Here is a 25,113-nt window from a genome sequence, read left to right as displayed (position 1 = left end):
TTGCCAGACGATACTGGATTCTTATTTTGTCATGTTAACGTTTGATGACATAAGCACCATCAATGATGTCTTCCTTGGATGGCAATACCTGGGGTGGCAATTTAATAGAATATATTGTAGTAAGAATTTACTAGTACTTTCTTCATACCACTTATCAGTTACTGTACAGTAAGCGCAAGTTTGTCTTGAATGAGAATTTTCTTATGGCAATATTTCTTATAATAGGAAATTTTCTATTAACTAATCACTGTTGCTACGACGGATGGTGTGCTTGGCTTGGTCTGTTTTGCCAGTACGTTACTATCCCAATAAGAAGCATAACTGCGGTAGGGACACACACCTCTTTGTCGGAAGCGAAATTAAAATAACAACTTCATAACCCGCTTCTTGGTTTTGTTCCTTTGCTGCTTTTTCTTTCTATGGTTTAAGCAAAATGGCAACTTTCAAGTATTGTTTGGATTGGTAAAGATTCGCTCTGCAAGTTCAATCACTGTTGCAATGTTTAAATTTTTTGCTCATTATTGTATGTTAATTCTATCAGCAACAATTTGCTTTATCCCAGAGAGGATAAACAGAATAGGCGGTTACTTTTCGCTTGTCGCAACTGTCAGTACGAAGAAGATGCAGATAACCTCTGCGTATACCGCCACGAGATTATTCACGGATCGACGTATGTATCTAATGTAACTTGCACAGTGGATTATTCATTCCTGATTCAAGTTTGACCAGTTTCATTCTAATAATTGGCTGATGAAAAATTACAGTGAACAGACCATGATCGTCGCTGATTTGAGCGCTGATCCAACACTGGTAAGAATAGCAAGGAAGAGGAGGACTGTTACGTGTGGATGACAGATAAAGAGAGAATCAGCTTGCTGAATGTTGAATGAAAAAATGCATGATTTCTGGATTAGCCACGAACAAACGTCACTTGCGAAAAGTGTGGCAATCAAGAAGCAGTGTTTTTCCAGTCGACGTCGAGACGTGCGGACGCCAAAATGACTCTGTTCTACGTCTGCTCTAATCGGAACTGTGGACACCGATGGACTGGATAGCGTTTTTCAGGCAAAGCCCAACAAGCTTGATTCCTCTCACTCTGCTTAATGTCTACCTTTACCATCACTTCTCTCGAGCTAGCAATATGTATAAAAGAATCAACTGTACATAATATCATTCAAAATACACTATCTTCTTTTTCACGGGTACCTCAAATGATTTGTGCATGTACACTTGGAGTGGATGACGTTCAGGTAGAAGCCGCTAATAGCTTTTTTAAATGCCAGATTTAGTGCGCCTTCTTTTTCTTTTGGTTCGCTTTCTTCTTTGCAGCAACTTTTTATAACTACTTTCTTCCGTCATGTCTTCTGCTGCAGCCGGTGCTAATCAAGCCAGACAACGACGCATTGCCGTTCTTGGCGCAAGAGCTGTTGGTAAATATCCGAAAGAAAAGCAACAAAAGAAGAAGGAAGATTCTGTCGCGCAGCTTTTTACTGTTCGGCATATGCGTGGGCACGAAACGTAAAAGAGAGCGAGCAAGTAACTCGAATATTTCTTATAAAAAAGGCAAATCGTCACTGGTCATTCAGTTCTGCGAAAACCACTTTGTGGACAGTTACTACCCTACGATTGAAAACACATTTACCAAAACCATCAAGTATCGAGGTCATGGTGCGTGCATTGTTGTTCTTGTTTGACTCTCTCAATAGCTGCTAGACGCTTTTTTCCCTTTGAAAATCCATGTAATGCTAAACTCCGTTATTGTGTTTATTGTTGCGTGCTGCAGAATATGTGGTGGAGATCATGGATACTGCGGGTCAGGTAATTATAAGGAAACGAAAGGGTTGCTGTCACGACACATTGGATATTTATTGCTCTTGTGGAAATGATGTAGGACGAATACTCGATCTTGTCGTCACATCACGCATCAAGTGTCCACGGATACGTGCTGGTCTACTCTATCGCATCGCGCTCCAGCTTCGACATGCTCAAGGTGATCCGTGACAAGATTCTGGATTTCACGGGTCTGGACAATGTGCCCTGCGTTATTGTTGGAAATAAGTGTGATTTGAATATCCAAAGGTATGCTGTTGCTGTTGTTATAGAAATAAGGGGGGATGCAGGCTAAGACTGAGCGGCGTGTTTCACATGTTGTAGACAAGTGTCGCAACAAGAAGGCAAGGAAATGGCTGAGCAATGGAACTCGCCGACCGTGGAAACTTCTGCAAAGCACAATGAGAATGTTGGTAAGTCATACCCCCTCCCTTCCTTTGCATCTGCATGTCACATGGAAATATAGAACAAGGCTCCTCAACTGCGCATATATTCTCTGTTCGTTAGCCAAAATATTTGACATGTTAATCGCTGAGATCGAGAAGGCCAATAACCCACCTTCGGAAGAAAAGGGTGGTTGCATCGTTTCGTAAACTGTTGAAGGATACCAAATACTACCTGACCACCTTCCCTCTTTCCCCTTCGCTCTTTCTCTTTTTCTTTTTCTTTCCGTTACAACAATAACACAAACACATTCATACACGCTCACGTTCACACGCTACAATAACAACATGACAACCTACTACTACTTCCACAAATATGTTATTGAAATTACCCTCTGTTGCTTTATCGCTCTAGACTTTTGGTCTTGTTTTTTCTGTCGCAGTGTATATGCTTCATTGATGTATATATTTTTTTGGTATATGTGGGAGCATGAAAGATGATATTACAATTGTTATGTGCATTAATGAGAGAAATAATATTCAAGTATACAAGTCGTGGTATGGGGTGTGTGGTTTATTTTAAGTTGTCGTCATCGATCAATAGGCATTAGGAAATACTGCCCATTGAACATCAGTGGCTTGTTGCCTCCTCCTAAGATATCATAAGCGTACATACAGCCAACATTAGATCCGATATGCTTGCAAAAGCTTATATCAAGTATACACAACAATCTATAAATCACACCTACTGCTACTGCTACTGTTGCTGCTGCTGGCGCTTTGCTTTCTGTCTGCTCGACTATTCAACTTATTTATTACCATGGTTAGCTTCTCTAACCATTCATGTTGTTCTTGCTCGTTATTCAGTTGTATAACATGAATTGCCGGGTATTGCATAAGGGTAGTATCTACTATATCAACGCCTTGATACAATGGCGTGATCCCTATACAATACTGGCGCCCACTAGCTTCTTCACGCGCCATGAGTTTCACAAGAGCCCTTTCTAAATTCAAGTGTCCCTTGTACTGCAGAGTGCCGTTATGCTGTCGCGGTCGAGCAAAGGCAAGAAAATCCGAGAATAAGATATAGACTCGCTTCGCGCCTATGACCCGAGAATGCGCGTGTGTCCGTGATAATTCGGCTTGTAGCACTAATCGTCTACCTTTTCTGATTGTGAATGGAGCACCAGACAATGATCTGTGAATTGCAAGCACTCGGTCAACGTTTTCTGCATCATCTACTCTACAGTTGTAAAACAAAAAGATGGTGTCGGTGTATGTTAGTGCTGAGTAAGGAGAAGCGCATGTGATGTCACCGTGCTAAGAAACGTAAGTACTTTGTTTGAAATTCTTCTACGAGACGGAGCACACGGCGTCTACACATTCGAAGTCCAACGTAGTCCGGGTGTAATGGTGGTGTGGCGTCTGCAAGCTCACTAATACGTTGTGCATGTCGATTGATTGCCCGTACAGGGAGCTGTAACAGTGAGAGTAACGTCATGCCGTCTTTGAGTGATGGTTCTTTATAAAGTATCTGCGACGAGTTTTTTACGTCAGTACATCTCATATATGGTAATAATAGGAAAACAAAGCCTTCTTATTCTTTTAGGGTGTTTTTGTCTTATTACGTACTTCTGTGAATTTCCGAAACGGCTGGTAACCTCTTAACCTTTCATATGTCGTAACTGCGTTATCGTAGTTGTCAAGGTACGGTGAATATACTTCTTGCAGTTTTATAAACTAGTACAATCGAGGAATATTGAACGGTCAGTTCACCAAATGGAGATATGTAGCGCGAATAAGGAGAATTAGAAGAATAGCACGACGCTTTTCTCCTTGGTATGACTCGCGGAGCATTACCCATCCTTGAAGTACATCAGAGATGATCTGAGTAGGGCCCCACATGCGTAGCCTGTAAAAGGAAACAATGCGAAAACATAACCGGCCGTAAAGGCACAGATCATATTGATATCATTATGGATACATATAGTAAGTATATCTTTTTCTTTCACCTTCTGTGTGTGTGTGGGAAAGGCGAGTCACTACTACTGCGACGATTACCGTAGATCAAGGGTCGAGAGGATTTCTCGTTGTGTCTCAAGTATGTTTTCAACGTTGCCAAAGAGCCGTTGGATCTCATGCTCGGTACAAATTATTTTTTTCATGCCAATAAAGTTTGACGATGGTTGCTGCGCATATTTGCGTAGGGGCTGCATGAACAACGATACGAGTTGATCCAAGGATTCGAGATAGTCCTGCTCAAAGTTGTACAGTTGTTGAACAAGTGCTTCACGATTCCGATGCGAGAGCTCGCGGTCTTAAAAAGAGCAGTAATAGGAATGGCAGATGAGAAAGGAGGGAGGGCAAAGAAAAAGTTGGTTCTATAAATGGAAAAATTTATTTCTTTCTCTTTTTCCTACCGATCAGCCCCATGTCGTCTACGTCTTCGTAGTCCAGTTCATCGATAATGTCGAATTGCTCCTCAGAAAGGTGCTGGCATAATGAGCTGGTGCTTCCACCTCCATCTTCATCCACGGACGAACGATAGGACTCGGCAAAGTTGACGGTAGATGGCGTATTGGCACTGTTGTCGCTATTGCTGTTGCTGTTGCTACTCGATGCGCTGTTGAAACGGCCGGTACTGCGCGCACGAGAAGACGCCGAATGTTTAATTATCAACGTATCATCAACGCCTGCTACCGAGCCATAGCTAAGCGACCAGTATGGTGGTGGGGTATACATTATATTATTTAAAAGGAGATGGGGAACAAGAATACAAAGTAGCAGAGAAAACAAGAAAAAGAGGCTCGGGAATGAGATCGTCGTCATCGCTCCGAAATATTTTTCAAGGCTTTGTCTGTGTACTGTTACGTGTGTGTGCTACCGACACCGGAAGATCCCACGATCAGGCTTGACCCCACATTCGTCCCTACCCTCCCGTACTTTTTCTCTCCTTCCTCGTGTGAAGGCGCATGGCGCTGTACTAAGCAGAATTAAGTGATTATACTTTGCCACTTTACAATGTTTACACTGCTTAGTCATATGCTATCATGACATGGTAAACATATGTAGCGCCCTTACTCTTACACTTGATACCTGCTGTATGCTATTATACGTCGGTTACTTCATATGCAGGTGTGCGGTAAATACATAGTTGCAGTAAGCAGCGGACAATAAACATTGAAGGACTAACCTTTTTCTCAGTAGCACGAAAATGAAGCACTTGGTGAAACAGACGATGATAATTAACTGTGCATCTATTCCTCTAGGTTGCTTCATCATCTAACAGCGGTGCGTTAGATGAAAATTTCATCGTTACACACTGAGGACACGAGCAATAGCTACAACTCTCTTCCGCTTCAAAAGTTAGCCTGTTGATTGCTCTCTTGCAGTGTATATAGTTGCCGTTGCGGTAATTGCTGGTCAATCTATAAACATCAATTAAGGCTATATCACAAGCCTCACCACATACTGTTCTGTAGCTTAAATATGCAATCTAACAAAGTCAGTGATAAGTACTTCACCGGGGACAATCACTTACTATAAACGTTGTAGCAATCAAAAAAGAGATGGATGAAACGCATTTTTTTATTATCATTACTAAGGCCTGTACAATGCTTCTTTTTACCAAACGCACTCAACATCCCTGCATTTGTTATTTCTAGGTCATACAAGATAAGAATCTATTATTGATCAGCGTCATTTGAAGAAAAACGATTGTTTGATCTCCAACTCATGCACATACTATAATACATTGGTGTATTGACAACGACACCCGACCACTGCTACCGCTCTCATCACAAGAGAAAAGATCCATATTCTTTGTTTTTAAAATATACAACGTCATTGTACGTGACACATTAGCGCATCGGTTGGACTGACTCTTTTTTTTGCATCGTATCACACGCTAGCGTTACAACGATTAAAGCAGATCTCGATTACAAATATTTTATCATTAATTTTCAGAGAACCAAAATTGGTAAATTAAACGAAGTAATTATGATGACTTCTTTAAGTTGCTTCTGTGATTTCTCATTACGGTAACCGTACCATGCTCATAGATATATAGCTTTTATAGTTCTATTTTCTAAATTACTTTTATCTTACTTGTCCGTTGTCGTTTCCACAATTATAAATTGTTGTTCCCACAATAGCTTCTGTTGCTACCAGAATTATCGCGCCATATCCCTTTCTTGGTTCATACATCTGCAGCTACATATTATCGCAAAGTGTAACGTTGACATCGGTAATATCAATACATATCTCTCTTGTTATTGCGTGAGGTGCAGTCGCATCTTTGCTGCCATGAAACCATCGATCTGCTACGTAAAACGGCTGATACAAGTAAAGATATAGAGGGAAACAACCAGTACTATGCGAGATTAAATTATCGCCAAAAAGACCATTAGGGTGGCTTCTCTTCTAATACCGACTATTATACATACTTATGCTTATAAGCAAGCAAGTAATTGATTATCCATGATGATATAGGTGCACTATATACGTTTGTTTTTAAGTGGGCTAAGCATGTATTTTAGTGTCGCGTTCCTGCGTTTGGAGTATGTATATATGAGTCGCATGGACTTAATAGGTTATGTATGATTGCTGCTTTCAGATAATTCTTTCCCAACATCATCCCACGAACAAAAGGAGAGAGCACATCTTTATTTTGAGACTGATATTATACTATAATAAAAGGAACACCAGCTACCAATGAACGGACCCTCAAACAACGACATGGCTTTTCTGCCAATCATAAACACCAACTTTTTTGAACTGGATAATGGGCTTGAAGAGCATATATGTAATATAAATTGGACGCCTTCATGCGTTTGCAATACCTTAATGCTTCCTAAACAGCATTTACAGTTATTTAAAGACATGTAAAAGTATGTTAGAGCGCTCAAACACCTTTAAATATTGGGAGCACGTATTGCCTGCTTGAAAATTTCCAACCTCCCCAAGAGGATAATAATGACATTGATTAACAAATCATCAAATGTTTCGACCGCTTCGCTCAGGTTGTTTCTTTTGAAGAAAACACTAGCGTCACAATAGGCGACTAGCGCTGTTCAGGGCTCCGTCGAGTTTACCATACTGTTTTTAAGCTTCGGCGCGAATGGTCAGAAACTACTTTTTGCAATGGCGTAAAGCAAAAAAGACTGGTAATATATTTGCTGATACTCCACACTTTGACCGCTTGTTAATTGTACTACTTGCAGTCGATGAACCTAATCAACTGTATGTTTTGCATCGTGGATAATTTGAAGAAAGACCTTGATTGAAAGTCTGTAAAAGAAGTGAGAATGCCTCTTCCTTTTACACGAGAGTACCCCAAAAGTTGTATAGCTTGAACGCCGGGAGCACCATATTAGGCGATCGCAATCTAGGGAATAATCAGTGAGCAGAAATACAGTCGCGACCATCGGTTGCTGCCTTTTATTGAGCAATTAGTTGTGTTTTACAATTTGAGAGAGCAGACAGCTTTGTGTATGTGGATAAAGAAGAGTTTAGTCAACACGTTTGGTAGTATATTTTATATATAGAGCTCTTGACAATTGTCTAATTGCAATACTTCCAGTAACTGCAGGATTATCAACAACGAGGAGTTTGCACTGTTTTAACTTTTAAAAATTTTATTCATCCAAGCCCCAAAAAATGTAAAAAGGAGGCGGTTTTAAGTGAGAATGCAGTGCAAAGTCTGACAATAGAACCAAACATCGTAGAATTGAAAGGTCCTAATAGAATGACACATTACCAGTCCTCGCATCTAGTTTGACAGCGCTATTACCCAATCGAAATAACAAAGTGTCCGTCCGATTTGCTAGCTGCGCATGTCTCCGCAAAAGGAGCTTGCCACACCTTCGCCACCGTATACATAACAAATCAGCAACCTATAAAAACGTGAGTCGAGCGAACTTCCAACAGAATACTCCATGGGTCGAACAGAATCCACATTATCACTTGTAGATCTCTGGTCCGCCAGGGCAAATGATGCGAGTCCTTGGCAATTTAGCAGTTACTGCTTCCCAGATCGCACACGAGCACTCATCCGTCGTTCTTGATCATCGTTGGCATTCTGTCTTTCTTCCTTGTCATTTCTAATTGAGTTGTTCAGTCGCATCTTTTTTTTTTCTTGCGTACTCATTGAACAAGTTGGCATTCGAAACGTACCTGTATTTGACGCGGAGGCCGGGTGCGTGCACTGACACTTCTTTCCAAAACAAGCGGCGACAGTATCGGAGGATACATCGGCATGGTGAAACATACATAGCATGTCGATCACTGCTACTGTAGCGTGTTTGACTTCTTCACGACGACTATCGCTTACACATCTCCTTCCCCTTCCCTTTGCTTTTGGGCCAAGTTGCGTCATATGATATAAGCGGTCCATAAAAGGAGCCAACCAGAGCCTTACAAATGAGAGCCAATCAAAATGATGGATTTCCATTGAAGACCCGAGCGTGACGGCAAAAAAAAATTTTCTGAATAAGAATACCAAAAACCCCCACCCCTCCCATTTTTTTTTCTTCTGCAGTTCCATTTACACAAACTTTATGATGCGCAAAGTGTTGTGTGAATCCTTGACTTGGAAAGCTATCCGCCGAGTTGAGGTGGATATTTTCACCCGAAAGATGCTTCAACGGTAGCAAGGTTGTTGGAAGCATGCCCTAGGGCTGCATCAACGTAATACAACAACCTTGAGGCATCTTTGTGCTTAGTTGACGTTGTGGGCACACACGGCACGGGCGCCACTAGTGAATGGCGAAGGTCTCTCATTGCGTAGCGACCATTCACTACCTGCGTCTTCGATCAGGTTTGTTGTCTTCCTGGAAAAAAGAGACAGCAGGAGTTTTTCCCCTCTTTTTCTATTGGAACTTTCTAGAAAAGAGAGTTTCTCTTTAAAATACAATAAGAAAATGACAAAAAGATATTAATCAACAAGAGAAGCTTTCTATGTTTGATTATTATAACAGAAAGTTAATCTTTCGTTGGGTAATGACATCCCAAATCACAAAGAAAGATCTCTCGCGTACTGATCGACCTTGTGAATGTACTGTTTGAGATTAAGGATCTCTTTCAAATGCATATAAAGCGGTAGCAACTCTTTGACACCGTGCTCTCTACGCACGGACCCTGCTAATGTTCTTAAAAGTAAAAAAACGAGGTTGCGTCCGTGTTTTTCTTTTCTGTGATGCAAGATCCGTTTGAAACAAATGACCACCAACGGCAGCAATTGAAACACGCTTGACTTCAAGCTTGACTGACTGCTGCGGATTCGCATTGTCAAAGCTTGGTTTAAAAAGGGCTTATACGATATTTTATAACGCAAGTAGGATGCCTTTTTTCCCGCTATTCTCCGGTTTCAAAAAGTACCACTTTTCTCTTGACCATTCGTCTTTCGTAAACGGATTCCACCTTGTCAATGGCGTTTGAGCTTGCGTTACTTCTCCCTCGCGCTTACAGGCGAAGAATGACCCTTTTATCATTTTAGTTATCATCCTCGCATTATCTCTGTCGCGTAACCTGCATGAATAATTTATGTGGCACATCGTGCTATACACATATACAATGCAGATTGCCAATTGCATCAGTCAGCTTGTTTTTGTTGGTAAGAGTTGGCGTGGCACGAGGTATTAAAGAATGTATGATTAAACGGTGCAATAATAATATTATTATTACGCGTGATCAATGGGCAATGACTTTTATATTGCGTCATGTACATATACTTTATTTTACTTACGAATATATGATTCTTCGTCAGTAAATTGTATTAAGCGCGCAACAACCGAGCCATCTCATCTCCTCCGCGCACGACTGTATTGTCATTTGTAAGCAACCGCAGAAATGGCGGCGTAAAACAAAGGTATATGGTTCTTCCAGATACGATAGCACTCTTGTGAATAGACTGCATAGATTCATGGAGCTGCGAAACTACAAGAATGCTTTTACTCTTGAAGGATGATGGTCGAGAAGAAGGAGAAATGGCAGTCGCTATCCGGATCTTTCTTTCAACCACTCTCTCTTCTTTTTTTTACGCTGATAGCATTCTTACTATCATATTCGCCTTAACCGCTGAGTTTTTGATACCTTTGACCCACAGTGCTTTCAAGTCGTTGCTTGACTGATTTGGTTCGGCACTTTTAGTATAACGGGAACCAGGGCGTTTTATGACGGATTGCATGTGGTGCACAATTTCTTTGGTGTGGCTGCCAACGATCAGCAAGGAGGTAATCACTAGAAAGGTATCACGTAAAAAGTGAATACTAGGTAGCCCGAAGGCCCTATACTTTGACTAGCATTTCTATATATTTACCAGATTTGATTCCAGCGACATCCTAGTCACAGTTATCGCTTTTGATACGATCATTGTTGCGTTGGCTTTTGTGCAAAACGTCTTGACCTGGAAGAACGCAGTTTCTGGATAAGCAGTATCATATGCTGCGATAACCAAAAGATTATGCCAGCCTTATCTTTTACCTTCTTTGTGCATTCGAATTTGGTATGCTTTGATCCAGTCAGACCTCGATATTTTCAACGCTCTGCAAGGCCCAGACGGTTATCTGAATTGTTGGATGCAATGCCATGATTTAAACGCTTTCCAGCTGGCTTTGCGTCGCTTCATGTGACTACACACCAGCTCTCCTAAGATAGGCTTTACCGTGTTCTAAGGTGACAGACAAGAGGATTCGTTACTTTCGAAGAACGAGCAATCAACTTGTATGAATTTCAGGGATGAGTAACAGCAGTGCTGTTCATGATGGTTACTGCTACTAACAAAAGAGGTAGTTTTGCCTGAAGGCTGGAAAAGAAAAAACGTGCAACGCATCAATCGGGTCATGCGACAATATGTATCGGCACATTTCGGAACCGCAGATGAAAAATGTGGAGAAGCGAACAATAGCTTCTTCTCAAGAACATGGAGTGATAAAAATTCATCTATAAATATATGCGACGAAAAGATAAACGCGCCGGACGGCTCTTGTGTTCCTCTTCTACATACGATATCTTTTACTCTTAGCTAACAGGAAACAAGAATGTACTCGTCTCTTATAAAGCAGCGTCAAGGTACTTGGTGGATAAGAAGCGCACGTTCCCTTTTCTGTGTGAGAACATGTCGACAGGTGTGACTCAAAAAAAAAATAGTTGAGAGGGCAGCAGCTCGACCGAAAAGCGGACAATTTTTTCAAAAAGAAGAAAAAAGCTGTGTTTTTGCTTACCCAGTGCAATCGCTTTTTCTTCCTACATACCGCCATCCCTTGAACCTTCCTTTTATTAACGGACTTTGCTAATACCCTACATTGGAATATAACCAGCGAGCATGGCACGCCAATATGTCCAGCGCTTAACGTCGCTTTCGCAGCTGTCGCAATGGTCTGCAGCAAAGCCCTTGTTGACCCCGTCACTGGCCTATTTGCGACCCACCGTGAATGCACAGCGATTGCTTACTTTTAGCGCTCAATCACAACAGCAACAGCAACAACAACAGCAACAGCAACAGCAGCAACCTCCACATGCTCAATCTATTCAAACGGGCACCATGTTTGACAGCGCATCTGCGACTGGCACACCATCAACCTCACCAACCTTTGATCGGTTTTTCAATGATGTGCATTTCAAGCAAACCCCTCCGAGCTCCAGTGTTACAGAAAATAACAACGCCAACAGCAACAGCAGCAGCGGAGGCGCGCTGGATGACAAGCAAGCCGATGAAGCGCCTACAGATTGTTTCCAGTTCGTAGCACACGCAGCATGGCATCCAAAGAACCGCAATGCAAAGCAACGCCAGAACGAAGACAAACTTCCGTACTGGAAGCGGTCTAAAGTAGGCAACGTGGATGCAGGTGAAGATGCCTTTTTCCACACATGCACCCCATATGGCATGGCACTTGGTGTCGCTGATGGTGTGGGCGGTTGGGCGGAAGCCGGTGTCGATCCAGGTAATAATAGTAACCATAAATAATTCGGATAAATTAATTCGGTGGTGATGGTACGAGTCTGGAGCTGTTTACTAAAACGATTTGTTTCATCATGTAACAACAACAACAACCAGCCATCTTTTCATGGACTTTGATGAATAATGCTGCAGGCGTCGCAAAGAAGGCCGAGCAGAGCCCTCCAATTCATGCATTACAGATCCTCGACACTGCGTTTCATCAGCTGCGGCGTGGAGGCAAAGTCGCCGCAGGCAGCAGCACGGCATGTATCCTCAACCTGTGCAAGACAACCGGTGAGATGACCAGCGTCAACCTGGGCGACAGTGCCTTTGTTCTGATTCGTGATGAAAAGATCGTCTATGAAAGTCCAAGCCAACAACACTACTTTAATTGCCCGTAAGTCCCTCTCTTGTCCAGCGGAGGGAGAGAAGCCGAGAGAACAAAAAAAAATTTGTGCTGATGATAATCATATTCTCGTGTGTGTTCTAGGTATCAGCTGACCGTGGTGCCGGACACCTATCCTGATAGGGACAACTTTGTGACAGACATGCCAAAGGACGCAGACCAAAAGACATTTTTTCTCAAGGACAATGACATCATCTTACTCGCTACCGATGGCTACTTTGACAACGTGTATCCACAAGAAACTCTGTCACTTGTCAATGCAAGCATGAAAACCATCTTCAATCCGTCGTCGAAGGCAGCAGCAGCAGCAGCAGCAGCAACGTCAATTCCTGATGAGGAGGTGGCAGCGGCTGTGCGTGGGCTGGCAAAGAGTTTAACCGATGCAGCTCGGCGGTACAGCTTGGATCCAAAGCGGTTAAGTCCATGGGCACGCGATGCACGAGCGCACGGAAGCAATTACCGAGGGGGAAAGATCGATGATATTACATGTATCGTCACTCTTGTTCGAGGGCTACGACGACCAGTAACAACTGACTAACACCACAAAGCACCACTCGCTCCTTCATTCCATCCTCCCATTCACCTTCCTTTTCGGCACAACGACATGAACCTTTTTCCACACATATTACACTACACCTACTCATATCACGCAAAGCATTCAATTATACTTATTATTACGACGTTCCATAAAGCATATTATCCATCCACCCTCTCTCAAAAACTCTATTTCGCATTACCCACGCACTCGCCCGACATAGATGTACTAAGCAAACAAAAAAGACAAAAGAGAAACCGATCAGATCATGTATATACATATACACACTCTTTTCTTTTTTTCTAATTACTTTATGGTTAAGGGATGAGTAGCAAAGGGAGTGAAGGGCGGGAATAGTACAAGAAAGAAAGACGACAAAATTTGCATCTGTGAACTTTATGCAATAGCCTTAGAATCCTTCCCACTAACGTAGAATAAAGTAAACGATTAGTAAAACATTTGGAGAGAGAGAGAGAAGCGCCTTCCTCCTTGGTTGAAACAAAAACTTACCGCATCATTTTGACCATTATCCAACGCTTGAGCAAGACGCGCATCATGTCCATAATTCGGCCACAACGATGCAACAAAGGTATATGCGCCACGCTTTAAAGTCGCAAGTAACGTTGCCGGTTGTTGTTGTTGTTGTTGTTGATCTCGAGTAGCTGCATTGGATGATCCCGACGAAGCCGAAGCGCCTTGTCCCTGTTGATGCTGTGGCTGTGGCTGTCGTTGTTCAGTGCCAGGTTGAGGTGTAGAAGGTGCGCTTTCGGCGGACGGACGTGCTGGAGGAGGAGGGTTGTGGTGATGATGTTGATGAGGAGCAGCAGCAGCAGCAGCAGGAACAGGCTGAGGTTGTTGTTGTTGTTGCTGTTGTTGCTGCTGCTGTTGCGGTCGATTCAAATCTTCAGCACGCACTCGTTGGATAACAAAGCGCAACCGTCCAGTTTGATAAAGGAAGAAAATGAACGCCACGACATGGAAAAACAAAATTCGTTCCAAACTTGCATCTTGACAAAGAATAAACAGGATAAAAATAAGCTTTAATGCCAGCCACACGGATGTTGCGCGTTGTACTTGGTTCTGAGCATGAACGAATACAGGAGGACGATCGCCCGCTTGTTGTTGTTGTTGTTGCTGTTGTTGTGGTTGTGGCACAGGTTGTGCTGCTGCTGGTGCTCGGGGGTATTGGAACTGTTGTTGCTGATGCTGGTTGAATAATGGTGTGGACGTATATGATTGGGACGCTTGTTGTGATGCGGGAGATAATGATGGTTGTTGTGGTGCAAAAGCGGGTACAAGCACAGGTGCAAGGTAATACTGGCCGCTGTGGTGAGAAACAGAGAAAGAGGAGTTATAAGGAAATTATGCTCAATCGATATAGTGTCCCAAGAATAATGGAAGAAAAAACAAGCCCTTACTTTAGCGCAATAACTTGATAGCCTCCGGGCAAGACGGGCGGATAGCCAGCCATGGCTTGTTGCTGTTGTTGCTGTTGCTGTGGTAGTGGCTGTGAGTAAGAAGACGTCGCTGTAGCTCGCTGTATTGGTTGTTCGTCTGCCGTTGGTTGTGGAGGAGCAGAAGTAGTAGATGGTCGTAGAGGCACAGCCTGCGTATTAATGGTGTTATAATTACTGTTATAAATGTTACGATGGTTCAATGACGATGAGGGCAAAGGATTCGTGGTAGTGGTGGTGTCAGTAGTAGCAGCAACGGGCGTCGGTTTAACAACCAAGTGAAAAGTTGGAATGGAATCGACATTGGTCTAAAAAGTAACAACATGTTCATAAATGGTCTCTTGCTTCCCTAGTTCCCTTGGATGTTCACGTCGAAAGATGTACCTTTTCAAGTATTCGACTCAAAGTATCTGCATCGTTCAAGAGCTTGCCTCCAAAAATTATACGTTGATCGTTTATGCTAGGCTTCTTTGGATGAACCGTATGAATGAGTCGTTTAAGCGAGCGCACCGACGCATTTCGTTCTGTAGTTAGCGTCAATGTCTCGCTCATGGATGGTGAGCGAACTTGTATTGTTAATGAACCATCCATTATTACTTTTTTTATTCTGTTTAAAAGGAAAAGAAAAGAAGAGAAGTGTTGCTCGCAGGTTGGGGAATCTATCATTACTGGTTTCAGGCGCCACGTTGCCCAATCAGAGAGGCAGATTTGGGAGGGAACGGCATAAGTTTTACCGAACAAATCAATTTGATTTTCCTCGTTTGTGGAGTAAAACCACAAAGATCAGAGTGAGATTACCGATAGGTGCTATTAACTTTTTGCTAGCATTCTTTGCTACATAGCATTAATGTGGTCAGAATGCTTATCAATGATAAGCTCGAAAACAACAACAACAACAACAACAAAAAAAAGAAGGCTCTTAAATATCTGTCATTTTCTAATACACTACACATGTATGATCCTGTCGCTGCTCCAGAGCGTCCATTGTGGCTTCAATCAACGAACATGTAAACGCGCAATGTGCTTCTTTGTCTACAGCCTCAAATATCAGGGAAGCGCTGAGCAACTTCTTTTTGTACTCTCATATCATACCTATTATCATATGTCCATATTAGTGTATGATAGTACCGTACCGCGACCAGTGGCAACAGATTGATGATATTTCATATCCTGGAAACACACATCATTACACTATAGTATTTGGCGATGGAGGTATCCATGATGGATATCATAGTACTCAGCGCACATCGTCATGGAAGTGTTCTCGTTGGAGCTTCACTCGCTCACGAGTTCGTGGGCGAACAAAACGGCGAAAAAAAACAAAACGATCAGAAATCAAAGAAACGACCAAAGAGGGTTCGATCATAAGGTCGTACGGTGCTATAAGAAGGTTATATATCTTCCGTATTACTTTATCTCAGAGAGAGAAACAGTGCATTTTACCTAATGAGTTGATGTGTCCATCAAAGAATATAAAGATCCGCTCAATATCATAAAGGCTTGTTAAATGTCTCAGATGTCAGTGCCAAGAAATTGAGTGGAAAAAGAGAGAAGGCTTCTAAGCAACACATCTTGGCTTTTTCTAGAATTGTTCAGCGACAAAACGACGACGAATGGCGTGTGGTTCACGTGACGCTCCTTTGCTGTATAAATAGCACTTTGCAGGTTCCAAGTTCTCCCCTCTTTTCTCCTTTTTCTTTTTCCAAAAGTTCTTTGTCCGATCCACAAAAAAAACACAACCTTGAACAATGGATAAGGGCCAGCAGCAGTACCAATACCCACCTCCACCAAACCCAAGCTACTATCCTCCTCCACAGAACCAGAGCTATTACCCACAACAGCAGCAACAGTACTACCAACCACAGCCACCTCCCCAACAGGTCTATGTTCAACAACCACAACAGGATCGTGGTGGTGCTGATGGATTGTGTATGGGCTGGTAAGCAGATAAAGAAAGAGAGAGAGCGAGAGCACTTTATACTTCTTTGCAATCAACAAGTCACAGCCGTACTCACTCTTACATTGACGACGGAAATTATTACCTTGTAGTTTGGCCGCATGCTGTCTCTGCTGTACCTTGGATGCATTGTGCTAAACAATAAGAAACAAGCTCGTTATTCTATGCTATACTATACTTTAGTTCTCTTCTCAGACTTTTCTGTACCATTACATCCTATACATATACTTACACACTACCATTACATTCTCCCTTTTTCTCTCTATGATCTTGTCGTGCCCTATTTAATAACTAAAGCTTAAAGTACATGGTAAACCACTTGGTCAAAGCGGTCGTAATTTGCCAAAAGTAAACAGCATGTAGCACAAAAATAAGAAGTGGGGAGCGCATTGAGCTCTCTTTTTTTTTTCCCTTCCGTGTGTGACCGACTCCTTCACTCCTTTCTCTTTAAACCCTCCGAGCGTCTCCTATAAATCATTCTTTTCTTTTTTTTTTTATATTAAACGTTAAAACATAAATAATAATAATGGAACGAAAACGTCCTTATGAGGATGACGACAATAGTCATCAAGTACCAAACAATTACAACAACAGTTACAACAATAAAAAACGATCTTTTCATGAAGATCGCGATTCAAACAAGGTCAGCCGAACACACACCCGCACCGATGCCGCAAAAAGTGCCCATCTCGTGGCTAAGCACTACAATGATCGACCTGACGTCGGCGTGGAAAAGCGTAAAGAATCCAAAATTATCCGGCTACGCAGTTTCAACAACTGGATCAAGAGCGTTCTCATCCAACGTCATGTGCGCCAACGAGATACCGTGTTTGACATGGGATGCGGCAAAGGAGGTGATCTGAACAAATTTGCCAAGGCACGCATTCATCACCTTGTTGCTGCAGGTTATTGCATTTTTTTTTCTTCGTCTTTGTACACTCGTTGCAGTGCACGCCAAGGTTTGGTTTTGGAGTTACAGGAGACTAATATGGTGTATATGTTAGACGTGGCACACGTTTCACTCGAGCAAATGCAGAAACGGTATCGTACGTTAAGGACCAAGAGCTTCACTGCTGAATTCTATGCTATGGATTGCTACAAGGTATAGCTTGAAGAAAGAAGGCATATAACAACAAACAGGCACTGACATTGATATTTCTATAGGAATTGATTGCGCCTAAACTACACCGAAGCATTGGGTTTGATGCCGTATCTATGCAATTCTGTCTTCACTATGCATTTGAAACCGAAGAAAAAGCACGAACCATGCTCGAGAACGTGTCTACTCGTTTACGTTCCGGCGGACGCTTCATAGGCACTATGCCTGATGCCAATTGGATCGTCAAACGCGTACGAGAGCAACCCAAGGGAGTGAACAAGTTTGGCAACTCCATCTATCATATTGATTTTGAGGACACGATCCAAGACGAAAACAAGGAAACGGGCTTCAGCAAGTTTGGGTGCAAGTATATGTTTCATCTAGAGGATGCGGTGGATTGTCCCGAGTATCTTGTCCATTGGCCCACATTTGAACGGTAAACATACATACATATATATATATTACACATTTAGAGAAAGAGAGATGGATGAAATTTTCGGGTCTAAACGGAGAACTTTTTTGTTGTTCAGATTGGCCAAGTCATATGGACTCAAGTTGACATTCAAGCAAAACTTTCATGAACTGTACAGGGATGCAGCACGAGATAAGGAATTTGGATGGTTACTTCAGAAGATTGGTGTTGTGGGTGGCAGTCAATCCGAAATGAGTGAGGAAGAGTGGGAAGCAGCACGTAAGTTTATTTTTACATATCAACACTACAGAAAGTGGGAAAATTATATCTAACGCTAGAGCCTGTTAAATGACGTAGGGGTGTACTTGGCATTTGCTTTTGAAAAGATGTAACGTTTGATATACCATAAAATCACCATCAATTTCATGTTGTTCATTTATTTGTTCATGTCACTCAACACCATCTTACTACGCTGCTAAAGCTAGTCCAACTCTGCTGTTGGCAAGGTCATAGACCGATACATATTTGCGAAGGAAAACATCACCGACTGAAAAAAAAAAAAACAGGCGCGAGAGAGAGAGAGAAAGAAAGAGCGAGTTAGATAATGTGGCAAAGGAAAACAATTCAGTGCAAAAGGGTATATCGAATGGCAACTTACTGATCCAAAGAGGTCCCATAGGTTCGGGAATGTCCATTCCCATGAAACCGGACATGCACTGTCCTTGGACTTGGAGGACATAATCCTCTGGTTGGAGACAAAACTCCTTTCCAGCAAAGACGAGACAAAACTCTGGCAAATCAGGGACGGCATTGCAATCAAGCACATACTGGCCAGCCCAGTTCTTTTCAGCGCCCAAGTCTCGATTGATCAGCTCAGCCACGGTTGTGGGCGTGACAATCAGTGACGATCCGGTGTCGATGGCAGCACCCACCGAGCCGAGCTCAGCATACTCGCCATTGAACTTGATATCCTCGAGATCGATTTCCCAGTAGCCTTGACGACGTACAGGTGACCAGTGGATGTCGCCCACAAGATGGGTGGGGTCAACACCGCCGAGGACAAGTTCGCCGCCCTGTCCTTCTTCTTCTTCTTCTTGGCCGTTTTCTGGATCTTTGCCGAGGTAAAAAGAAAAGACGGGCTCGTCGATCAGGTCGCGCTCGACCATATGGTAGAAGGGTGGAATGACACCTTGTACAGCAATTGTGTGGAAGCCCAAGCCCAAGATACCGTCAAAGCGGGCAAGTGCAAATGTAAAGCCGGGCTCTTTGACAGATTCGGCAAAACCTTGACTTGTTACTGTGACACCGCCCATCGTCAAGATGTCCTTTGATTCAAAAGAGTGCAAGAAAGAAATCAATGTGTGTCTTTTTTTTTTTTTTTTTTTTTTTTTGCTATGATCACTCGTTTGTTCATAGACATCCTCCCCTTAATAGGGTACCTCACTGATGAAACCTTCCAACGATCCCGTGCCGTATCGGATAGCAAATTCGGTGCCGTTCTCTTGAAACGATTCGGACTGGTCAGAGCTATAGCGACGATGCAAGAAGCAAGCAATCGAGTTACAGTGGGTCGAGGGGACCCACAGGTTGGATGAGCCCGTGTCAAACACAACAGTGAAGGGCTGCGGCGGTGTGCCGATTTCAATTTCGCCATAGTATTGCGCATTCATGTAGTTGGACAGCGGCACGCCATGCTCCACGCGGCCGTCGGGGCCAACTTGAAACGTACTCTCCATCGTGTGGTCATGGTGGTTGCCCATGTATTTCTGTTTGAGATAGTCGCCTGTATGCGCAAACCGGTGAATTCGCTCTGCCGACGTCTCCTGTATCTTTTTAATCGGCACTCTTTTTTTTTTTTTTTTTTTTTTGGTAATACGTTTATCGGTGTCATTACTCTGTTTATTGCATTTCAAACGGGACAACGGGTGTCTGGAATATGCCATAATTACCTAGCAACAGCCGCATCTGTGCACAGTGCGTTCAGACTGGCAAGAACAATCGCTGACAGCGCTAGCAATCTCATTGTTGTTTTCTAGTGGTTATGTTAGTTATCAAATGAAAAGAAAAAAGAGAGAAAGAAAAGAATGGAAATGAAAGTGGAAGACTATAAAAGCTTTTGTGTATGAAACATATTCGACACCTGTTGATTTGGGGTCACCTGCACCTTACATTACATTAGACGACGCATCGTATCGCTGACTATCGTTGTCCACACAGCATACACACATTTGAGGAAGGAGGCAAAAAAAAAACAAATTAACAGCATTTGTTTCAGGTCCCTTAAATAGTTAAAGCCTTGGGATTCTCTCTTTTTTTTTTTTGGGTTATCAACTTTGTTTTTGCGGGGAGTAAGAGGGAAAAGAGGGGGTGCGTGGAATAAAAGAGACAGCTGGGTGAAGAAGACGGCACACAGCACAAGTAGAATATCGGTGAGGAAAAGACATTTACACATGAGAGGATGTTGATGATAGTACGGAAGAAGAAGAAGAAGATAAAGCTTGTTGGTTTGAGGACTAGATGTCGCCAGGTTGGATCGAGTCTCGATTGCCTCGGCCGCCACGGTAGCTACGGCCTCTTCCGTTCCGCCCACCGCGGTTTCGTCCGTCCGGGGCATTGGGTCTGTTTACGATAAGCTTGTTGCCTTTAAGAATGTCACCGCTCTTCTGAAGTGCCCCTTCTAAGGCTATGGGATCAACCAAGTCCACATAGCAGTGTGATTTTGGCTGTTGTGTCATCTGGTCAAGCGGGAACCTTACGCCTGTGATCTAGTAACTTTCCAAGTTTAATATCTCCCTCCTTTGACTCCTTGTCTGTTTTGATTTGACGACTGTTACTCTCGGGGTCCGTCTGTGTTTACCTTGTCAGCGCCAAAGAATTCCCTGATATCATCTTCGTTTACATTGTTGTTTGTCAAGCCACCCACATAGATAGCGTATGGGCTTCGTTGCTAGGGTAGCAAGGAGATGTCAGTAAAGCTCCACAGACCGACACTCTGGGATGATTAAACAGTAGAAAACCAAGGGAATACAAACCATGCTCATTCGTTTGGAGTTTCTTACACTGTTGTTGCCGCTGTTGAATTTTTCATCCTTTGAGCTTCCATTGTCTTTCCAATCTCCATCACTGTTGGTATTAGCGTCCATCGGCTGCTGCTGCTGCTGCTGTTGTTGCCAATCATTGGGCCGATATTGATTAGGCTTTTCGGTATACGTCATGGGGTTAGCGGATGGTGGCACGACACCTGTCGTTGACATGGCAGGTGACGATGTCTGGCCAGCCTGTACTTGCTGTGCGTTGCCTTTTCTGTACGAAAAGTTAAACCCTTGGGATCGGGTTTCCGCACTGACACGGCCTTGGCTGACATCCAGAACAAGCCAGCCAAATGCTGCGTCGGGTAAATTAAAGTTCCACATGTTTTTGAACGCTTGTTCGTCGTTCGCCAGCGATGATGCTGTGTATGATACAGGCATATCCGGTTGGCCTGCATTTCGCGATGGTGGCAAACGATTGACAACAGTAAGTGCGTTCTTCAAAAGAGCAGCTTGACGAACACTGGGAGGGGTTGTTTTTCCAGTGGTGTTCGTGGATTAGCATATAGACAGAGTGCCGTTTGCGTCAAAATTAAAAAAAAAATTGGATCCCCTGCTTCCCAGTTTCATGCCTCCTTCCGGTTTCAAGTGCCACCCCGCCAAAACACACACACACACAGATAGTAGCGCAACAAAGCTGTACAACACATACTCTACATGGTTTTCCACTTGTGCCTTGATAGCGTCCCATAGCTGCATAAAGCCTTGCTGGGACTGATACAATCGTTCGCGATAATGTTCCTGATCCGGTTGGCACGCAAACTCGTTATACGAAATGCCGTAGCGAAAATGCAATCCGGCTGATATGGTGAAATCGGCCTACATAGCAGGACCCCATTTGATGAGTATCACAAAGCGTATCTCGAGGTTGCATTGTATGCTTACCCGCAAAACAAGCGCGAGTTGTGCCAGTAATCCTTCGCGGCCCGGACTGGCATGGGTAACTAATACTCTGATCTCGGTTTGATCATACACCTAAGGCACACCACACATTCATACACACACACACACACACACACATGAGCATCCAGTTTGTTTGTACATGTTGCTGTTCTTTTCTAGACAAGTCCAATGTATATGTACCTCATTTGCTGTCTCCACCAATTCACCGATCTGTAATGCTGTTGTCCACATGGTTCCGGATCCTCCAGCAATGGTATCCGATCCTATTTACAAGCAAAACAAACATCCGATTCATGAGTAACAACACCCCCTCTTCTACGATACTCCTGCTCCTCCTACCAACGGGTTCCTGGGTGTGCTCGAAAGCCAACAAAAAATCAATCTAACCTTCGCCATTATCGAAAAGTTTATGCTGCACCACAGCACCTCCCAGACCAAACAAGCGCAAGCTGATGCCACCCACTTCCAAAAGGTATGTTGTTGCTTCATCAAGGATATAAAGGTTGGGAATCCTGTATTCGCCTGATCGGAAACGCTCTAGCACAGCGACGTCTTCACAAGCACCCCATACTGCATAAACAGGCACTTCCAATGTCTTTTTGCCGCCCAAGAATTCGGGAAACTCGGACAAGAAGGGCTGTGGCGATTGTTCGATGGTCGGCCGCACCTGTTCGATCGGCGAACCATTCAGTCGCTTGCGCACGGTTGGAGGAATCAATGTGCTGTACTGCACCAAATGCTTTAATGTTCTACATTTCATCATTTTGGTTTAGTCTATCTGGCGGTTGGAAAAGATGGAAATAGAGAGGAACACACAGAGAGAGCTGTTGTCACGCTCTTCTGTGTATCCCTTGCCAGATAACCAACGTATATATACACATCTGGGGGGAGCAGAAAGCCCCCACTTTTTCTTACCTGTCACTGATACGGTCGAGACTGGATCGGTCTGTTAAAACAGAGAAAGTCATTAAAAGAAAAATATAATATCGCGTGTCTATTTCGCCCGTCAAATCAGATTGCCCGCTTCTCACCGTAAAATCCAAAGTCGCCAGTGTGGATAATGTAGTCCGCGTTTGCTTCACGCGCAAGTACGTTTAGTTGAGAGATATTGCCTAGATATCGGCAGCCGACATGAGTACATGGTATGCTTTTTTTTGAATGTGTGTCAAAGAGAATAGAAGGATCTGTTGACAAAGAGTGCTTTCTTTCCTTTGCCAAAAGATTTACCTCGAACATCGGCGGTGCACAAGATTCTTTTGCCGTCAATGTTCATCAAGGATGAACCGTTATGGTTTGGCGATGCGCTCGTAGCAGATGGAATTGGGCTGCCGTTCATTGTTTGTTTTGAGGCTAGATAATAAGATATCAAGGAATGGCTAAAGCTGTTAAAAGGCAGGGGCAAGCCAGATGAAGTTCCAAGAAAAAAAGAAAGGCGAAAAGTGAGTGTGAGAGAGAGAGAGAGAGAGAGGAGAGAGAGAGAGTGAGTGAGTGAGCAAACTAGCACATCCAACACACAAAGAGTGAGTGCACGCTCAACCCAACATCATCCTAGACAAGCGGGCATCCAATTCACTCTGCCTTGACACTCGTAAATTCTAGGCGATACAAGCTTGGGTTCCTTTTATGAACACGGTTGTTGCTGCTCCTGGTCACCGGTGTGACACTCTTTGTTCTGCGTTTTAAGCATTTTTTTTTTGATCTCTCAGCCCTTTGCTTCCTTGTCGACTTTGGAAGAACTGCCGAGTGATCTGCAGACAGGAGCGGCGGACCACTTGCGTCGTCAGGATTATCACAGCAGCACGAAAGCTACTTGGTACAAAAGGGCCAAGCCCAGCTCCTGGGGCGACACAAAGCGCGTGCATGATCGCTTTTTTTAGTCTGCGAAATGATGTCTCAGACATAGTATGCGTCGTTTGATGGATCATGTCCATGCGCATGACATTTCCGTGTACGTGCACAAACAGTTACTAGGACAGATGAGCAAAGAAAGAAAAGAAGAGGTCCCACTTGTCCTTACAACTTTACCACTGCCCAATGTAAAAAAAAAATCCTTTAAACCTCCCTCCTCCCCTTTCCCCCCCCCCTTGGACCCTGCTGAAAAAAATGCTGCTTCACCAGGGAGGCCGGCTGGCATGAACAATAAATGAAAGTGAAACCAGCCGATTTGATTGGATCTACTGGACTGACTCTGCTTTTTAAAACTTATACAACAACTTTGCAACGAGACGCGTCTTGAAAACAACTTGAAACATGGACAGTCAATTTACACACATCCACTGGCAAGCAAAAAACCTTCCCATCAAGGCAGATGACTGGATCGGTTTGAAATTACCAGAAGAGTCGATCGCTGAACCCAAGGAATACGGCTTGCGTCAAAACGATGACGATGCCGACATCAAGATCAGATTTACAAACAAACCTCAAAAAATAAAGTGGGAACACAATCCAGTGGAGGAATGAACATATATACCCTTTTTTTTTCCAACACTGTCATCCAACCCCACTCCCCAGCAGCCTATGTTTCATTATCTTCCTTATTCACAGTAAAGCATTTCAAAAGAATTATGTATCGCCTCTCCGTAACAGGAAACACACAAACATGACTCTTTGTGTCTCTACTAACCAAATTACAGAACAAAGTGCTGCTTCTGCTCCCATAATTACAAGTGACAGCAGAAACGGTAGGACGTATCCTTCTCATCAAGTTTCTTCCAAAAAGGTCAAAAAAAAAAAAAGAATGTTGAGAAGCACATCAGCGTATATTTAGAATATTTTGTGGAAATCGCTCGCAACGCACGGGCATCTCTTTAATTGTACAAAATGTGTGTATCATAAAAGCTTGTCTGCTCACTTGCCAATGTTACCAGTCATCAACCAACCACGAAGCGAGAAGGCTTGTGGCACCTGAGATCTCGAATGCGAAGCCGCCCTTTTCTTTTTGTGCACCGTCTGTGTTTAATCTTGTTGCCACCCAGCATATATGGGGAAACCGCCAAAGGGAACCTTACCTACTTGTCTCTAACAACCAAACACGTCGGATAGACCATGATCATGGGCACCACGCTGTTGCCCTGGTCCTTGGCAGCACTTTGAGAGAGGCACACTAGG

The 25,113-nt window shown here is 43.3% G+C and overlaps 9 protein-coding genes across 9 annotated transcripts; 5 read left to right on the top strand and 4 right to left on the bottom strand.

Moving 5' to 3' along the window:
* Positions 1 to 266: 266 nt before the first annotated feature.
* Positions 267 to 1,212, top strand: BDB00DRAFT_796160 (DNA-directed RNA polymerase II subunit RPB9). The gene is made up of 4 exons (XM_053121450.1): positions 267 to 462; positions 542 to 670; positions 765 to 810; positions 915 to 1,212. Exons 1-4 carry the CDS (start codon positions 434 to 436, stop codon positions 1,053 to 1,055), a joined length of 345 nt encoding a protein of 114 aa, XP_052985545.1. The 5' UTR covers positions 267 to 433; the 3' UTR covers positions 1,056 to 1,212.
* A 67-nt stretch (positions 1,213 to 1,279) lies between these two features.
* BDB00DRAFT_796152 (ferrous iron transporter B) lies at positions 1,280 to 2,752 on the top strand. Its single transcript, XM_053121449.1, has 6 exons — positions 1,280 to 1,430; positions 1,564 to 1,668; positions 1,784 to 1,818; positions 1,892 to 2,079; positions 2,155 to 2,243; positions 2,338 to 2,752. Exons 1-6 carry the CDS (start codon positions 1,358 to 1,360, stop codon positions 2,421 to 2,423), a joined length of 576 nt encoding a protein of 191 aa, XP_052985544.1. The 5' UTR covers positions 1,280 to 1,357; the 3' UTR covers positions 2,424 to 2,752.
* Positions 2,753 to 2,945: 193 nt separating this feature from the next.
* Positions 2,946 to 4,955, bottom strand: BDB00DRAFT_753509 (rho guanine nucleotide exchange factor; the record flags this gene model as incomplete). Its single annotated transcript, XM_053118700.1, is given in 6 exon segments — positions 2,946 to 3,456; positions 3,551 to 3,734; positions 3,842 to 3,934; positions 4,257 to 4,258; positions 4,275 to 4,530; positions 4,634 to 4,955. 6 exon segments carry the CDS (start codon positions 4,953 to 4,955, stop codon positions 2,946 to 2,948), a joined length of 1,368 nt encoding a protein of 455 aa, XP_052985543.1.
* A 6,676-nt stretch (positions 4,956 to 11,631) lies between these two features.
* Positions 11,632 to 12,877, top strand: BDB00DRAFT_796117 (uncharacterized protein). Its single transcript, XM_053121448.1, has 2 exons — positions 11,632 to 12,154; positions 12,268 to 12,877. Exons 1-2 carry the CDS (start codon positions 11,755 to 11,757, stop codon positions 12,549 to 12,551), a joined length of 684 nt encoding a protein of 227 aa, XP_052985542.1. The 5' UTR covers positions 11,632 to 11,754; the 3' UTR covers positions 12,552 to 12,877.
* Positions 12,878 to 13,538: 661 nt separating this feature from the next.
* On the bottom strand, positions 13,539 to 15,136 carry BDB00DRAFT_753678 (uncharacterized protein; the record flags this gene model as incomplete). The annotated part of the gene is made up of 5 exons (XM_053118708.1): positions 13,539 to 13,814; positions 14,007 to 14,415; positions 14,510 to 14,645; positions 14,739 to 14,853; positions 14,930 to 15,136. The coding sequence occupies 5 exons, from the start codon at positions 15,134 to 15,136 to the stop codon at positions 13,539 to 13,541; spliced, it is 1,143 nt and encodes a 380-aa protein (XP_052985541.1).
* Positions 15,137 to 16,152: 1,016 nt separating this feature from the next.
* On the top strand, positions 16,153 to 16,921 carry BDB00DRAFT_924539 (uncharacterized protein). Its single transcript, XM_053128777.1, has 2 exons — positions 16,153 to 16,484; positions 16,595 to 16,921. Exons 1-2 carry the CDS (start codon positions 16,294 to 16,296, stop codon positions 16,638 to 16,640), a joined length of 237 nt encoding a protein of 78 aa, XP_052985540.1. The 5' UTR covers positions 16,153 to 16,293; the 3' UTR covers positions 16,641 to 16,921.
* On the top strand, positions 16,922 to 18,419 carry BDB00DRAFT_796103 (guanine-N(7)-methyltransferase domain-containing protein). The gene is made up of 5 exons (XM_053121447.1): positions 16,922 to 17,407; positions 17,507 to 17,604; positions 17,667 to 18,037; positions 18,132 to 18,292; positions 18,371 to 18,419. The coding sequence occupies exons 1-5, from the start codon at positions 17,029 to 17,031 to the stop codon at positions 18,403 to 18,405; spliced, it is 1,044 nt and encodes a 347-aa protein (XP_052985539.1). The 5' UTR covers positions 16,922 to 17,028; the 3' UTR covers positions 18,406 to 18,419.
* On the bottom strand, positions 18,231 to 20,439 carry BDB00DRAFT_226311 (endopeptidase). The gene is made up of 4 exons (XM_053116543.1): positions 19,963 to 20,439; positions 19,453 to 19,858; positions 18,672 to 19,338; positions 18,231 to 18,560 (listed from the first exon to the last, which is right to left on the bottom strand). The coding sequence occupies exons 1-4, from the start codon at positions 20,034 to 20,036 to the stop codon at positions 18,481 to 18,483; spliced, it is 1,227 nt and encodes a 408-aa protein (XP_052985538.1). The 5' UTR covers positions 20,037 to 20,439; the 3' UTR covers positions 18,231 to 18,480.
* Positions 20,230 to 23,512, bottom strand: BDB00DRAFT_226710 (uncharacterized protein). Its single transcript, XM_053116545.1, has 10 exons — positions 23,233 to 23,512; positions 23,037 to 23,117; positions 22,921 to 22,951; positions 22,393 to 22,754; positions 22,186 to 22,268; positions 21,988 to 22,077; positions 21,755 to 21,921; positions 21,046 to 21,565; positions 20,871 to 20,960; positions 20,230 to 20,778 (listed from the first exon to the last, which is right to left on the bottom strand). The coding sequence occupies exons 1-10, from the start codon at positions 23,339 to 23,341 to the stop codon at positions 20,527 to 20,529; spliced, it is 1,785 nt and encodes a 594-aa protein (XP_052985537.1). The 5' UTR covers positions 23,342 to 23,512; the 3' UTR covers positions 20,230 to 20,526.
* Between the last annotated feature and the right edge of the window lie 1,601 nt (positions 23,513 to 25,113).

This window comes from Zychaea mexicana (genome assembly GCF_025766255.1).
Source record: "Zychaea mexicana strain RSA 1403 chromosome Unknown BDB00scaffold_2, whole genome shotgun sequence".
Lineage (NCBI taxonomy): Eukaryota > Fungi > Mucoromycota > Mucoromycetes > Mucorales > Lichtheimiaceae > Zychaea > Zychaea mexicana.
This window is presented reverse-complemented; position numbering and strand designations above follow the sequence as displayed.